We start from the raw sequence: 16,082 nt of genomic DNA on the forward strand, positions 1-16,082 counted from the left end.
CTGTTTCAATTTAAGGCTCACTTCTGCAGGGTCCACACCCTGTTTGAGGCCCAAGTTCATTTTCCAGGTGACTTTTGGCGTAAAAGTCACCAAATGATTCCTCAGTACACGTTCCTTCTGTCTCATGGTCAGCACAGATGAACCAAGAGGATAAAATTATGATCAAATCAGTTTGCGGGCTGGAGGCTCAGTTACCACACTGAAGAATTTTAATTTGTTTCATTATCAGAGCCCTCCTCGGTGGGAGTGCTCATTATTCCCACACTATAGATGATGAGCCCATGGATTATGGAGATTAAACCACTCTCCACTGCAGTCCACAGGAAGGCTTGATGTTACTGTAGCGAGAAGTCTGGTCCTTTTTCACTCTTAAGCACAACAGCTTCTTTTTCTGAAAACAGCAACTTTCAGAAATAACTATGCCACTGTTGGCCTATTGTCTGCATGATCCCTTGTCAAGCACAGCACAGTCAGTCTTATTTTCTGAACGTGAGCTTGATTTTGGAGCCAAACAAATGGTGGTGTTGCCCCGACTCTCCAAAGGCTCTCAGAATTGCCAACTGCTACCCCTTGCCCTGATACAATGCAGGGGTGCCCTGTCCTGGGGCAGGAAATAGGTGGAGACAACAGCTGACACCTGGAACAAATGCCTGTCCCTGGGCAGTAAGAATGCCCTCCAGCTCTGGCATCCTTGCTGAGACAACCGTGACCTGGCAAAAGATACCCAAATGTCTCAGGGATGGACAGCCTTATGGCATTCCCGAGCGACACCGAATTTCAACTAGAAATTCTCTGGAGCTGACAGAGAAGGGTGAGGGAATTAGAGCACGGAGAAAAGGAAGGAAACACATATCACTGGGGAGTGAGGCAGGAGAAGGGTTCCAGCCATCCAGGTGACCTCTCCCTCCTTGCTTCTCAGGAGGGCATTCGAGGTCAGCTCCCCTGCCATCCACAGCAGCAGAGCTGCTTAGAACGCAGAGCAGAAGTGGGCTGTGAGCCCCAAATCCCTGGGCTGCACCTCAGAGAGGAAGGAGCCCAGCCACATGGGACTTCCTCTGACTGTTGTCACTTCTCTTTAACAGAAACATGCTCCGAGCCAGATGCCGTCTGCCTAAGAATCACACTGCACCCAAGGATCCTGGGACCAAGACTTCCAAAGAATGCTCTGCCTGTGCCATGGCTACCATATTTGTGTATCTGCCCAGGGTCTCCTCTTTAATTGACTTTCGTGGTCCGATGACACCAGCAAATCCCAGAAATATAATTACACGAACTATTACCGTTAATGTGTGCCTTCTCCCTAATGCTATATGCTAACACTTTGATTAAGCGTAATGACGGTGTACAATTATATGATAATGTAGGGCTCCCTATTTTGCCACTTACTTCACAGAATGGTGAAGTATGGGTTATCTGGAGGCATTGATAAGAGACTCTTATTAGAATTAAGGGCTGGGGCTGAAGCAGTGAGATCAAGAGGCCATTTCTTAAATAAAGAACCTTCTTCAGAGACGATCAATTCATACTCCCTGTTCCTGCTGAAGCTCTTCTGGCCTGGCTGGTGTTCACCTTCTGGTGGCAATAGGCTAATTCCAGCTACAGGAGATTAGGGATAAAAGCAAAATAAAGGAGAAAAAAGTATAACTCAGAGATACTGCACTCTGCGTGCTTAATTTGCAGGGCTTTGTGACTGAGAAAAATAGATGCCACGATCTGCCTTTGTTGAAAAGGTGACATCTGGGTTCATTAAAGGTGTACAATAGATTTTGATACAGGCTATTTTTCTAAGTCATTAAATTGGTTTTGAGGAACTTTACATGCGCCTTCATTTGAACAATTATTAAACTATAAAATAGAATTGCACGATCGCTAGAACCGTAATCTGAAATTTTATAGCCAGCTATAAAATGCTATATTATTAAACTATACTGAAGATGCTCGAGCCCATTACAACTTTTTAAATGAATTATAAAAACCCTTTACTGCTGATAAAATAATCTTAAATTACAGTATTGTGCCTTCTAACAATACGTGGAACCAAAGCTTGCCACAATGCAAACACACCAATCGCCAAGAAATCGTTACTTGAAATAAGTCTGCTGAAGCCTGAAATCTGATAGCATCTGATTCGGCAAGGCAGAACACACCTGCTGTTTGCAGGCTGGTGGGACAGCTCGTCCCTGGGGGAGGTGCCCTTTCCCACTTTCCTTGGAGCACAGAGCCAGCCACCAGTCAGAGCCTCTCATGTTCAAAGGCTGTTCCAGTGACACTCAGCAAGCCCCTGAAGACTGAGGAAACGCTTATGGCAAGAGCAATCTTTTCCCCTTAAAGTCCCCCAATAGATGAGATTTTTAAAATATCAAATGTTCAGTTGCTGAGTACCTGCCACTTCCGTGTATGTTATGGGTTGACCTGGGTCCCTTGGAAATTCCTAGGCTGAAGTCCTAATCTCTGGTCCCTCAGGGGTGGGGGTGACTATAGGTCACATATGGTGACTATGGATGGAGACAGGCTCTTTAAAGAGGTGACTGAGTTAAAATGAGGTCACTAGGGCGGACCGTCATCCAACCTGACCGGAGTCCTTATACGAAGAGGAAATTTGGACACAGAGAGAGAGATGACCATGAGAGGACCCAGCGAGAAGGCAGCCACCTGCAAGCCAAGGAGAGAGGCTTCGGGGGAAACCAAACCTGTTGACACCTTGACCTTGGACCTCCAGCCTTCAGAACTGTGCAAACTACACTTTCGTTGTTTAAGCCACTCAGCCTATGGTACCTTACTACGGCCTCCCTAGCAAACAAATACAATGTATGACGCTTCACTCTGTGATATAGGGTGATAGGCTTGGGAACCTACTAGGAAGCCAGGGCCCCAAGATGAAAGTCCTATTTTTTGGCACCCATTACACCCTATAAGCTTCCATTTCCAGGAGGGTTTGAACACGCTGCTGAAAAAATGCATTCTTGCCTGCTGGATTGTACTACGATAGCCTTCACTGAGTAATACCCAATTTTGAGCTCTGAATTCAAGCACTCTCCTGGATGAAGGGCTTTGAAAACGCTCTCTAAGCAGTTATATCAAAAAGTGTTTTTACAACAGCCTATTTCCTCTCAGGGCTAACGTGGGTGGATTCTGGGACGCAGCTCGGCTCTGAGCTCATCTGCTGGCACCAAAAGCCGGGAAGATGAAGTCCCAGGAGGCCACTGGCAGCCTCTCCACGCTGTGGGTAGCCGGGCCCACCACCCAGAGCCCCAGGGCCACTTGGCAGTCTGGTCCAGGCTCTGTCACAAGGCTGCCAGGGAGCCCAGGAGCAGCCTGGGTGGGGGGCCCTGCAGCTTTGCCCTTCTGCTAAGGGAAGACACCCCCACAGCTCATTTCTTCCAGGACATAAACTCCCTCTAAGCAGGACAGCATTATGTGAAGGAAACGCTAGGTGTAGCCAAGATTTGGAGTTTTTTTAAATGAGATTAAAAACAACAGTGGGTGCTTAGAAAACACTGTGTATGACACAGAAATGATGGAAACCTCACAAGAACCGTAAACCAAATATCACCAAAAAAACATACTTCACCAAAACCGTTGTCTTCACCAAAAAGGCCAAGAAACAGCATCCAGAAGCCACACTCGTTTAGTTTTGGCGCATGGGCAGAGGGCTCAGCGCGACCTGTCTGGCACTGGCTTTACAATTCCAATCAATCCCAGCCCCTTCTAAAACTCCCCCATCCTCAAAGTCCATGCATGAGAAACCCTACTCTGGTCTGGTATAGACACGTCCATCTCCTCTGGTCCTCTAGCAGAAGTCTCTCGACATGTCACCCACAGGTCACTCATCGGGGTGCTGGGTGGTGAGAACACCACAGAAAGGGTGAGGTATGAGGCTACAAAGGCCGCAGACCCCTGCAGGTCCCCGGACGGTGAGAACCAGGTCAAGAGCCTTGGTTAACACCACTTATGATTCTATGTGCCAGTCTCACTCTGGGAGAAGTGACGCCATGGGAAAATCAACTTAAATGTCCCAAAGTGGGCATGTGGTGGTCACCAGAGCTCCTTTTCATCGTTCTTGTTGACATGACACAACCTAGGAAAGGTCTGGTCTGATGCACCTGTTTCTTGCATCTCCGGCTGCTCCTTACCCCACAAGGAGAAGCAAGCCTGAAAAGACTCTCGCATGCCTCGTCTCCCACATTAGTAGAAAGGAAAGGGGGCCTTTGAGGAACCCCCCTCTCCTGGGCAGTGGTCCTCAACCAGGGGCAATGTTGTGCAGCAGGGAACATCTGGCTATGTGTGGGGACCTTTGGTTGTCACAACTGGGGAAAGGAGTCACTGGCATTGAAACGGGAGAGGCTGGGGTGCTGCTCAACAGCCTGCCAGGTACAGGACAGCCCTGACAACAAAGAATTACCAGGCCAAAAGGACAACACGACAGAGACTGAGTAAGCTTGACCTGGGGAAACGTTCAATCCATAGCCAAGAAGTCACTAAACAAAACCCTTATTGAAGTTCCCACAATTGGTAGTGAGGTGTGCAGCTCGTCTTCAGCCAAGAATGCTGGGAAAGCAAACAACTTCCCCAGCAGAGGCATCTGACATGACACTATATTTCAAACCATCCCTCTGACAAGCCTCACCTCTTCTTATCTACTCTGCAGGTGCAAAGCACCACGGGCCACTAAGATGATTAAAGTTACTGGAAAGCAGGACCCGCACAGCAATGTGCAGCTCATCCTGGGCCCTTGGAACACTTCTGATACTAAAGGCAACAGGTGCAGAAATCCAGGTGCTGAAAGCCTCTTGAAGCTTACAGCTGATAGAAACTTCCCTAGCACCATCTCTGAGTTGGACACTGCCCTGAGAATGCATAACAGGGGTCACTTTTTTTTTAAGGGCCACACCCGTGGCATATGGAAGTTCCCAGGCTAGGGGTCGAATCAGAGTTAAAGCTGCCAGTCTATTACACAGCCACAGCAATGCGGGATCCGAGCCGTGTCTGCAACCTACACCACAGCTCAAGGCAACGCCGGATCCTCAACCCACCGGGCAAAGCGAGGGATTGAACCTGCGAACTCATGGTTACTAGTTGAGTTCTTTACCACTGAGCCATGATGGAAGCACCAACAGGGGTCACATTTAGTCCTCCTAACACTCGAGGAGGCTCTACTACTGTCACCCTCATTTCACAAGTAAGAAAAAGGAGGCAGAGAGGAAAAATAACGTGCCCAAGGTTTCACGGCTGGTTAAGGGCGAAGTGAGTCCATGCTCAAAATTTCAACTCCAGCTTCCTTATGAGATGTTGCACAGTGTGTCCCTAGAATGAAAATTAAAATCTCCCAAGTTTCTGGTTCTTGGGAGATAAATTTTAAACGCTCAGAAGTTCATAAATGATCGCAGTGTCTTGGTTGTGATGATGGCTATGGTTATGGTTATGGCTAAACCCATCATGGGGTCAGAAGGTTGGGGCTTTGAGTTGCTTGAGGTTAGCCCCACCTCCTGACGTCCAGGGAGCCGAGGGAATGGAAAATTGCATTCAATCACACACGTAACGGCTCCGTCAACCATGCCTATGGAACAAAATCCCAGTAAAAACTCTGGTCCCTGAGGTTTGGGGGAGCTTCCTGGTTGATGAACATAGTAATGTGCTGGGAGGGAGCTGTGCTTGGATTCCTTAGGAATTCCACAGGGACAGGGCATGGAAGCGCTCCATCAGAGACCCTCCCCGACTTCAGCCTAAGTGTCTCTTCATTTGGCTCATGCCGATTGATCCCCTTTCAAATAAAGCTGTACTTGTAAGTACAGCGCCTTCTGAGTCCTGCGTCATTCAGTGAACTGCACCTGAGGCAGTCATTGGAAGACCTGTGTGTGCAGCCAGTTGGTCAGAAGAGCAGGTGACCTTGGGACTCCTAACGTATGGCCGGCATCCAAAGAGAGGCGGTCTTGCTGGGGACGGGGCCCTTAACCTGCGGGGACTGTGCAAACTTGGCGGGGTTGGCGTCAGAATTGAGTTGTACTATGGGACACCGGTTGGTGTCAGAATAGGCATCATTACCTTTCTTTATGCTAGTTTATGAACCGGTCTGGCACCTGGATCTGCCAGATGTTCAATAAGAATTTAGGGACTGATTTAGGAGTTCCCGTCGTGGCGCAGTGGTTAACGAATCTGACTAGGAACCATGAGGTTGCGGGTTCGGTCCCTGCCCTTGCTCAGTGGGTTAACGATCCGGCGTTGCCGTGAGCTGTGGTGTAGGTTGCAGACGTGGCTCGGATCCCGCGTTGCTGTGGCTCTGGCGTAGGCCGGTGGCTACAGCTCCAATTCAACCCCTAGCCTGGGAACCTCCATATGCCGCGAGAGCAGCCCAAGAAATAGCAACAACAACAACAACAACAAAAAAGACAAAAGACAAAAAAAAAAAAAAGAATTTAGGGACTGATTTAATCTCTATTGAATGAATAATGTTAGCCAGAAACAAAAAGATAAAATATGCTCTGATGTAGGTATTATCGTGTAGCCAGTTAAAAATGCATGGGAGAGAAACTTGCTGTGGCTCTATTTCTCCTCTGAAAAGTGGAAATAATAATAATAATAATAATAGTGTTGACCTTATGAAATTACTGTCAGAATTAAATTAATTTTTATATATACTTATATACGGGCATGCACGGACACACACATATGTATGTATACACTGTGCCTAGGATGGGCCTTAGCCCATGGGAAGTTCTATATGCATATTTGTTTTTATTAATGCCAAACCATAAAAAGCAGAAGTGATGCCATGTACCAAAGACAATAGTTCCGGGATCTTTCATATGATTAGATTGTTTGTAATCTTTCCCAAAGTGGGGTTTGGGAACCAATGGTGTATAGGATGTGATGGAGACGGCATAAAAACATTTTTAGTCCTTCAACTTTAATATTTACATAATGATTTTAATAGAGAGAGCACTACTTCATCCATTCACATTTCGCAAATGTTATTAACGGTATATCTAGATCTTGAGTTCAAAGGTAAATATTAAGCCAGTAATAGCCCTGGTGGAATGCAGGCATGGGAAAGACTGCAAACTCCTGGGCTTTGAGGCTAAGAGGCAGCGCTGGCTCTCAATCACTGTCTTTTCTGCAAATAAAAGTTACCAGGAGTTCCCACCGTGGCTCAGCGGAAAGGAATCTATTATCTATGAGGATGAGGGTTCGATCCCTGGCCTTGCTCAGTGGGTTAAGGATCCAGCATTGCTGTGAGCTGTGGTGTAGGTCACAGATGCGGCTTGGATCCTGCATTGCTGTGGCTGTGGCTGTGGCACAGGCCGGCAGCTGTAGCTCTGATACGATCCCTAGCCTGGGAACTTCCATATGTCTTGGGTGTGGCCCTAAAAAACAAACAAAAAAAAAGTGTTTCCTGTTTACAACTGTGTCACCTCTACCCAATGTCAGCCCCAGTTAAAGAAATGTGGCAATGACCTCTGGCAGATCATTCTACTCTGACCCCCAGGTTGGACCAAGATCTGACGACTCTCACAGCTCCAAGTTCATAGCACCAAGAATCTGACTGAGGCTCCTGGGCATGGAGAGATGAAGTTAGGAACAACCCTAACCCCTTAAGACCTGACCCTTTCTTTATGGCCTTTTGGTTTCCCTTCCTTCTTGGCCTGGTGTCCATAGAATATTCCACCCCTTCCCTTCCTTCCTTGGGACTTTCTCAGTGACCACATCTTAGAACCAGCAGGACATCACTCATTTCAAACCCTTCTTATGAATTAAGGAAGCTAAACCTAAAGAGAGCCCTTTTATTCCCGCCATGCCCCCGTAATTCCTGGGAATAACCTTCCTGCCTGGCCCCAGGGTCCAGCATCAAAGCTGTAACATGTGCCATCAATCACAACAGCAATGGCAGCCACTTTCAAGTGCAGAGGGTTGGCCAGTCATGCCTGGCCCTCTACAAACAGGCACTAGTTCTTTAATCTTCACAACCCATTCCAGAAGTGGGTGACAGTTTATGGGAGACATTCAGAGATGGTAAGAAACACGACCCCGGCTCACAAAGCAATAGGAAGTGAGCTGGGATTCTTACTCAAGTCCAACTCCAAAGTTCATGCTCTTCCCAGCCAAGCAATTCCTAGGTTGTCAAGCACAGGTTGAAAAAGAGATACTGGCAGAGTGGCTCCACTTGCTGGCAGGGGTGGCATGAGTATCAGGCACGAGTATCCCTGGGACACGGGCCTGGTGTAAAAAATAAGGGCCTCTCCCCCTTCCTGCTTCCTGCCCTCCCACCAGTCAGCCTGTGCAAAATCCCACCACCCTTGAGGCCTTGCTCTCAAGAGCCTCTTCTCCAGTGGAAGATTAACGGGACGCCAAAGCACCCCATTGCTCTGCTAGCATAAATTGTAAGAAAAACATTTAGAATATTGATTAAGTGCTTCATGCTAGAAGATTTAAATTTACCTCCTGTATTTCCAGGATTAGCTGACATAATGGGGTCAGTCTGCTGGCACAAATGATTTACAGAACACCCATTGGCAGCTTTCCTTTTAAAACTCAACCCTTAAAATTTTCACTTGGTCACAGCCCGTGGAGTCCTGGGTATTTAGCAGGTTTGGATAACGGCCTTCCTGCCACATTGAGACTTTGGGGGTTTGGCTCTGGGAAGCGCTTCCAGATCATTTCCAGTCTGGTCTGGCCCTATCCAGTCCAGGTGGCCTTGGTTTAGCTCTGATGACGCATGGGGCAGGGGAGGGATAGGGCGCACTGCTTTTCTGGGATGGAAGGTCTTGTTTCGGATGGAGATTTCTGCAATGTTCTAATTTCTAATACTCAATGTTTCTAATTCAATATTCAAATACTCTTAATACGCAGGCGTTGAATGGGTACAAGCAGGTATTAACGACAGCCAAAGCACAGCGCCTTCCTCCCCACCTATCAAGCTGTAAACGTTGTGTTACAACACACAAGTGCCCGGGGCCATTTCTATAAGCTTCAAACTGGACTCAGCCAAGGGATGGGACTGCATTGAGGCCAGAGAGGTAAGACCTAGACTGAAATCCAGGGAATCCAGGGTCTCTGCTCCAGGAAAGAGGCCCACCTCAAGGCCCTTACTCCCACGGCCCACAGAGGGCCAGCACTGTCCCAGCCGTGGGACCTTCAGGGCTAGCATGGCCTGACTGCCAAAGCAGACGCCACAATTTTTGAGCGGGGCGGGGGGGGAGGAGGATCAGTTAAGCTTTGCATCGTTGACTTCAGCAGTAAGTATTCTTGCAAAGACTATTCATCTGGACCTTGTTCGCATCTCTTTTATGACCAAGAAAGCTGTTTGGCTCATCCCTGTCCAGTCCCATGAGGACGAGGGGAGGAGCTTTAAACGTGGGATCTGCAATCGCTGTACTTCCATGTCTCCCTTATAAATATGCTGTATTTGGTTCACACAAAAACCCCAACTTTGGAGGCAGCTCGCCCTGATCTCTCGGGCCCCTGTCAACCATCCTGCCAGCGCTGGATCTGCGTGTGGGCTCCCATTCATCAGACCGTCTCCTCTCAATCACACGTCACTTCTCTTGGATCTCTTTCCGAAGAAAGAGGCAGAGGCAGTGAAACTGTCTCAAGGATCCTCAGCCCAACTCCCAAGGCTGTATTCCCCAGTTTCTACAACCCTATCTGACCATGGAAATCAAGAGCCTATAAGGGCCACCTTAAGAGGTCTTCACTTGAAGCCACCAGAGTTAGGTGATGTATAATAACACAAAATAGGGATTTTTTTTCCCAACAGCTACATATCCCAAAGATATTTACTTTAAAATAAGTGACAAGTACAGTCTATTTGGCTTAAATATCCTGAGCTTTTTCCAGCTACCAGATCACTCAAGTGCACAGAAGATGAAATAATTGGTAGGCTTTTGAATGTTTCTTTGTGTTTCATGTGACCACTTTGTACAAGTCAGAAAGATATGCCAACAATAGCACAGCCTGTGTCACGCTTGTTACTAATACGCCTGCCAATTAATCCTGACATGGGAGCTTGGCTGGTTACCCAAAACCTGGTATTTTATCACCTCAGGGGGGGTAGCTCTTGGATGTTTCTATGACATTTTATACTAATCCATCAACGTCCCTTTTTTCAAAGCTGAGCCCTTCGTAGGAACGGTAGATGAGACCTGTGTACGTCACACCCAAGGCCACCCATTTCCCCAAACAGACTCGTGTTTGGTGTGTTGATAATTACACTTTGAAGCCGACGTTTGAAAATGTTTATCTTTATTTCTTCCCTTCCAAGGGGGAAATCTATCTCAAATGTTAAGACAGAAACCCAAGTCCCCGAGAGTTTTCTCATATTATTGTATATTTAAAAATATTACAAGAGGGTGCTTCTCGAGGGAAGTGAACTTTAGAGCTGCCAAAGATAGTTGACTTTCTCCAAATCTGTTACCAATGGATCCCAAGCTGGTTGAAGTCAGTTCTATTCTGAGTAGTGACACATGCGGTTGGGACAAACGCCATTCTAAGATATTTCTAGGACCCCCCCCTGGCAAATGGTAATTTATCTGAAGACAGCCAGGCAGGCAAAGGAAGGACAGATGGGAAGAACGAGCCTCCCGGGAGCCCTACGCCGAAGCAAGAGTCCTAAATCAACGCCAGGGACCAGCGTTCTCGGGAGCTAAGGCCCATCTCTCATCACTCTCTCATCCCCCCAGTCCTGTGGCTCCCAATGAGTCTTTCGCCATTTTTAATATAGGTTATTCTAGAGAGATCATCACACTGCAAGAAGTTTTACTGGCAAACTTTCAGCCGTGCCCTTATACCCCGTCTCCTGGGATTCCTGCACGCAGCACCCCAGCCTAACGGGTGAGCTGTTTTTCCCATCACTGGAATCACTGTCTTCGGGAAGCACTGGGACACTGGGGTCTCTCAAATCCAGCTTCTCCCTTTCTCTTTTTCTATTCTTCCCCCCCTCCACCAGCTTTATCGAGGTGGAACTGACAAACACAAATTGTATTTATTTAAGGCATGTGATGCATGCCTATGTTGTGATGTGTGCATATGTTGCCAGAAGTTTACCTGCTATCAAGCTCATCAACATACTCATCACCTCACAGAGTTACCATTTCCAGGGGGTGGGGGTGGTAACACAACCCAAGACATACTCTCTTAGCAGATTTCCAGCATCCACACAGGACTGCTAAGTTCAGGCACCGTGCTATGCATTAGAGCTCCAGGTCTTGTGCATCCTGCATAACTGAAACCTGATACTCTTAGACCATCCTTTCCCCATCCCCCCACCTCCCAGCCCCTGGGAACCTCCATTCTAGTCTCTGCTTTAAAGACGTCAACTTTTTTAGATTCCACATATGAATGAGATCACGAACCTGGAGAACATTCTGCTAAGTGAAATAAGCCAGACACAGGAAGTCAAATACTGCATGACCTCCTTTTCTATTTTTTTTTTCCACTTCTTCTTCGGTCCATTCCTAATTCAAAGGAAGAGCCCATGCTGCCCAAGGTCATGCAACAAGGCAAAAGTTCGCTGGCCTCTTGAGTCAGAAATCGTAGCCCCACTGGAGAATTACTATGGGATCTCGGTTAAGTCACTGGCCTGTCCCTGCCTCTGTGGCCTCATTTGCAAAAGAGAAGGAATATTGACCCCACCTGACTCGCCGGCTGCTGTGAGGACAAAAGAGCACAATGCATGAGAAATGTTTTGTAAGATAAAATACTATGCACCTGTTTGTGCTAACTCACACCCACATCTCCCAGGGTGACACCTCACTCCAGGCATGGCACAACGCCACCATCCATCTTTTGTAAAGGTGCCAAGTGGCCAACGGATTTGGGATTAGGCATCGTGACATTCTGGAACATTCACTCTGCCCCAAGCACTGAAGCGAACTCCATGCAATCCTCTCACCTAGCAGCTCGGCAGTCCCAGCGTTGTGTAGATGAGGAAGTGGAGGCTTGGCGAGGCCGTGACGCGGGCGAGGACAAACTGGGTCTGCACATGGGCCTGGCTGCAAAACCCACGCCATCACCCCTGCCTCACGTGTGCAGAAATGGGCTCCAACAGGTAGCTGTCTTAGGGGGTAAGGTGAGGCTTCGTGGAACCCTTAGGGCTCCCTGGAAATAAAATATGGTTTAGCTCCAAGATATGTGGATTGTGTGTGTGTGTTAGGGAAGAGAGATGTGGCGGCCCCTTCTTCCTTAGTATTCCCACACCTCCATTGGCCCCTCTGCTGAGAAGTTAAATGGCAGCCCCGAGAGAACCATCGTGCTTTAATTTTCCTTTGCACCTGTTTTTGAGGCGGAGTTCCTATCAATAACTCAGGAGAAGGAAAGGCTGTTTCTTGGGAATAGAGCTCATGTGTCCCCTGACGTTGCCAGGGCAACCCTGAAGTGGTACAAGGTCCCCCTTACCTTGCAATGGGTGGCCGGCAGATCTTGTTGGAGGCAAGCACTGCACCCCGGGAAGCAAAGCCTCAGTGATCTGGTGAGGCCAGGAGATGGGGAGATGGGGAAACACCTCCTCTTGGCTGACTGTCCCCTCTCTCACGGGGGAACTAATTTCATGGAGTTTCCAGTGATGACTGTTCTTCTGAGAGACAACCCGTTAACTTAGTCTGACCTTCCAAAAATGTTGATCAGTTGCATCTTGCCCACTAATGGTAAGTTCACTGAGAACAGAATTGTTTTTGGAATGCCCATCTCCATGAAGTGTCCAGAACACAGACGCAGCTTAGTAACCAGGCTGAACGCTGACTCTACCTTCATACTTTGTGCACTTAGACATGTGCCAAAGAGAACGTGGCTTTGCTGCAGCCAGAGCTTGCTTCTTCTTGTGGTCAGGAACCCCCTCTGGCCCACTGCCATCACCTCATCAGAACAGGGTCCTAGCCTCACCTGGCCACCTGCCTTTACTGACGCTGGAATCTGAGCAGACCCAACTCTGAACAGAAGGCTGATCTAGGAGGAAGCAGAACACCACACCAAGGCCCAGCCAGAGATGAGAAGAGCCTGTGCTCTGTGATGCTCTGTCTGCCTCGAGCCCCCCTCTAAGCAGCTGAGGGATTCTGCAAGTCGCTTCCCCTCCCCCATCCTCAGGGCTCTGCCGAAGGATGGAGCAGTTCAACGCCAAGTCTCCCCCAAGCCTCCTCCCAGTTCTGGTACTTTCTGCACAGTGCTTCGGAGATAGAAGGGCTCAGGAAATGCTTTAGCAGCATGCAGAGCATCTGGTTGACCTTAGGCTACGGCTACCCTTCTCCTGAGTGTTGTGTGTGCGTGAGTGTGTCTGAGGCTGTGTGTTGATGGGGACCCCGGAAGACCAGGGCAGAGACCAAAGCTTGGCTGAATGGCAGGCGGGATGTCCAATAAGAAGAGGCAACTATGGGGGGTGGGTGAGGAGACAGCAATAAATCAGAAGGAGAAAGCCTGCCCCAATATTTTCTAGGAAACAGACTGGGTTGGGAGTCAAGAAGATGTTTGGCAAAGAAGGTTTCTGGTGAGGCTGGTCCTTGGCAGTGGTGGAGAGAAGGCAGGATGTATCCCAGTGACAAGGGGGAAGTGACAGCACTTGCCCCCTTCCCTAGAATGGCAGGGGGCAGCAGTCACCATGTGGCCACCACTGCCCCCCAAATCCAGGAAGAATAATGGAACAGGAGCCTTTAGGTTCCCAGGGATGGTTCTGTGACTCATCAGGTCTGCAGAGGCTCCAGCCCAAGTGTCACCACGCTAAGCCCCACGCGTCTGATGAAAGAACAAGGCTGACAACACCAAAGTAACACCACAATAACGGCATCTCCCCTGCAGCCGTCAGGAAGACAACACTCGAAGACATAATGTGGGTGAAAACACCTGATGAGCATGTGAGTATGTTCCCAAGTGGCTGAATACTCATTACAATGAGGAAAATCAATAAAAAAAACAAAAACAAAAAACAGAATAGGAAGTCCCATTGTGGCGCAGCAGAAACGAATCCGACTAGGAACCATGAGGTTGCGGGTTCGGTTCCTGGCCTCGCTCAGCGGGTTAAGGACCCGGCATTGCCGTGAGCTGTGGTGTAGGTTGCAGACACGGCTCAGATCCCACGTTGCTGTGGCGCTGACGTAGGCCAGTGGCTACAGCTCTGATCGGACCCCTAGCCTGGGAACCTCCATATGCTGTGGATGTGGCCCTAGAAAAAGGCAAAAAGACAAAAACAAAGAAACAAACAAACAAACAAAAAAGAATAAACACTCTACTTTGACAAAAGTCAGGAAATGACCATTTGCATATCTTTGCAAGTCTGCCCTTGGAGAGCTGGATTAATCCCAAAGAAGCCTGTGGACCATTCTCATTGGATGCTTTTCATAGGAGAGGTTTTCAGCTCCTGCCCTCGGACGAGCAGTTCCTTCTGCTTCCTGAAGAATGGACCCACAGAGCGCTCTCTATGTGCCTTAATGCTTGCTTCGCGAGCAACACTGTCTCTGGATTATCTTTAGATCTTATCTTTCGTTCAATGCCCCACATTGGGTCAAAATGGCAGTGATGGTGACCAAGCCAAGGGCACCTTCCTTTTCTACATGCTGCAGTTTTGGAGAAAACACCAAGCGAGCAGAATAAATCAGCAAACAGAGAACTCACCTCTACCGCTTCACAAGCACAAACCTCAGGAAAGCCCTCGTTTGATAGGGGGAGACACCAAGGCCAATACAAGCGCCTTGACCAAGCCCGACCCCTCATAGATGGCAGGGTCGGTTCCAGAGCCCGTCTTTCTCTCCACTCTGCAGCACATCACACTGTCCATCTCTGGTGGTTAAAACGCACTTTGGAGATTCAAACCCGAGCAGCGTTCTATCATTTTCCACGCATCTCTAAATGCATTTCAGAACATGAGTCTGCACCCCCCAGAGGTGAGCGCCAACAGGGCGTTCGGCCCCTACTCTTACCTGTAAATTTGCACAAGGTGGTAAAACATGAGTGGGGATTTCATTCTCAGAGCCCGCTGGCCCCAGGGACTTGTTCTTGACCCGGAAGGCTGTGGTGGTGGTGGCAGTGGTGGTCTGAACTGGGAGGGCTGGCTGCCACACGGTCACATCTGAGCCATTGCCAAAGGCTTGAATTGCATTTTCTGCAGTAAAACAGGAGAAAATCCAATTTCAAAGTCAAGCAGCAAATGGAACAGCAGGATACATGAAGCCAGAGAGGCACACTAGAAATTCTGCCCAGAGCCCTGGACCTCTCTGAACAAAGCCCATCCATCCACCCTACATGTGCTGAGTGCCAGCCATGGGTCAGGTGCTCAAAAATCAATTCATTCATTAACCACTGAGCTGGACACTTAGCTACGCTCTTAGTGCAACAAATGTTTATTGTGTCCCTATTCACGGAACAGGTGCTGAGCAAGATCCTTGCCCTGAGACACTCATCACTCAAGCCTTTGGAAACCCAGCCTCAGACCTGTTATTTGGGGTCACAATCACTGTTCCATCTTCCAAGAAAACGCTCATGCTCTGTCAAAATTGTATACTAAAAGCAAACTAATTAGTGTTCTTTTTAAGTACCGTATCTCTAATTATGAGACTGGGTTGACTCAGTGGCATTCATGTGAATTTGGCAGGCAGTAAAATCAAACAGAAAAAAAAAAGTGGTTCACTGCCACGGAGCACCCACTATGAGGCTGGCATTGCTCAAAGTACCAATGCAATGGGTTTCTTTAAAAGAAAAATCTATCCCAACCTCCTCAATGATAGGTGGTGAAAATTTAAGTAAGATTATTTTTTCCCTTTCCGCTTCCAGTCTTCCAAACAAAATCTGCATAATTAGGAAGGAGCAGCCCTGCTTAAATGAAAAGTTTAAAATGTAAAACTTTAAAAGCTTATTACAATTTCATGGGATTAGATTGTTTTTACGGCAAGAGTAAATTGGTTGTGTGTTGTTCCCCTCCCCCAAATGAATAAAAAACAGTTTTTAATCAGGTCCTCGGGGATTTGGCGTGGATTTAGGAATTTTTTTTAATTTCATATTCATTGTATAAGAAATCAAATTCCTCCATTTGGGACCTGAATGTGCAAGTTGTTAATATATGACTCTCAGTTGGCATTTTTCAGTATACGAGACAGAATAATTTAAGCCTA

The 16,082-nt window shown here is 47.9% G+C and overlaps 1 protein-coding gene across 5 annotated transcripts in view; it reads right to left on the bottom strand.

Moving 5' to 3' along the window:
* Positions 1–16,082, bottom strand: part of GFRA1 (GDNF family receptor alpha 1) — a 217,902-nt gene that overhangs the window by 11,719 nt on the left and 190,101 nt on the right. For all 5 annotated transcript variants that reach the window (XM_047760706.1, XM_047760707.1, XM_047760705.1 and 2 more), the window contains one exon: positions 14,895–15,076. In XM_047760706.1, coding sequence (XP_047616662.1) covers positions 14,895–15,076 — 182 coding nt within the window. The remainder of the gene's footprint in view (positions 1–14,894; positions 15,077–16,082) is intronic.

The sequence above is a fragment of the Phacochoerus africanus genome, chromosome 15, assembly GCF_016906955.1.
Source record: "Phacochoerus africanus isolate WHEZ1 chromosome 15, ROS_Pafr_v1, whole genome shotgun sequence".
Lineage (NCBI taxonomy): Eukaryota > Metazoa > Chordata > Mammalia > Artiodactyla > Suidae > Phacochoerus > Phacochoerus africanus.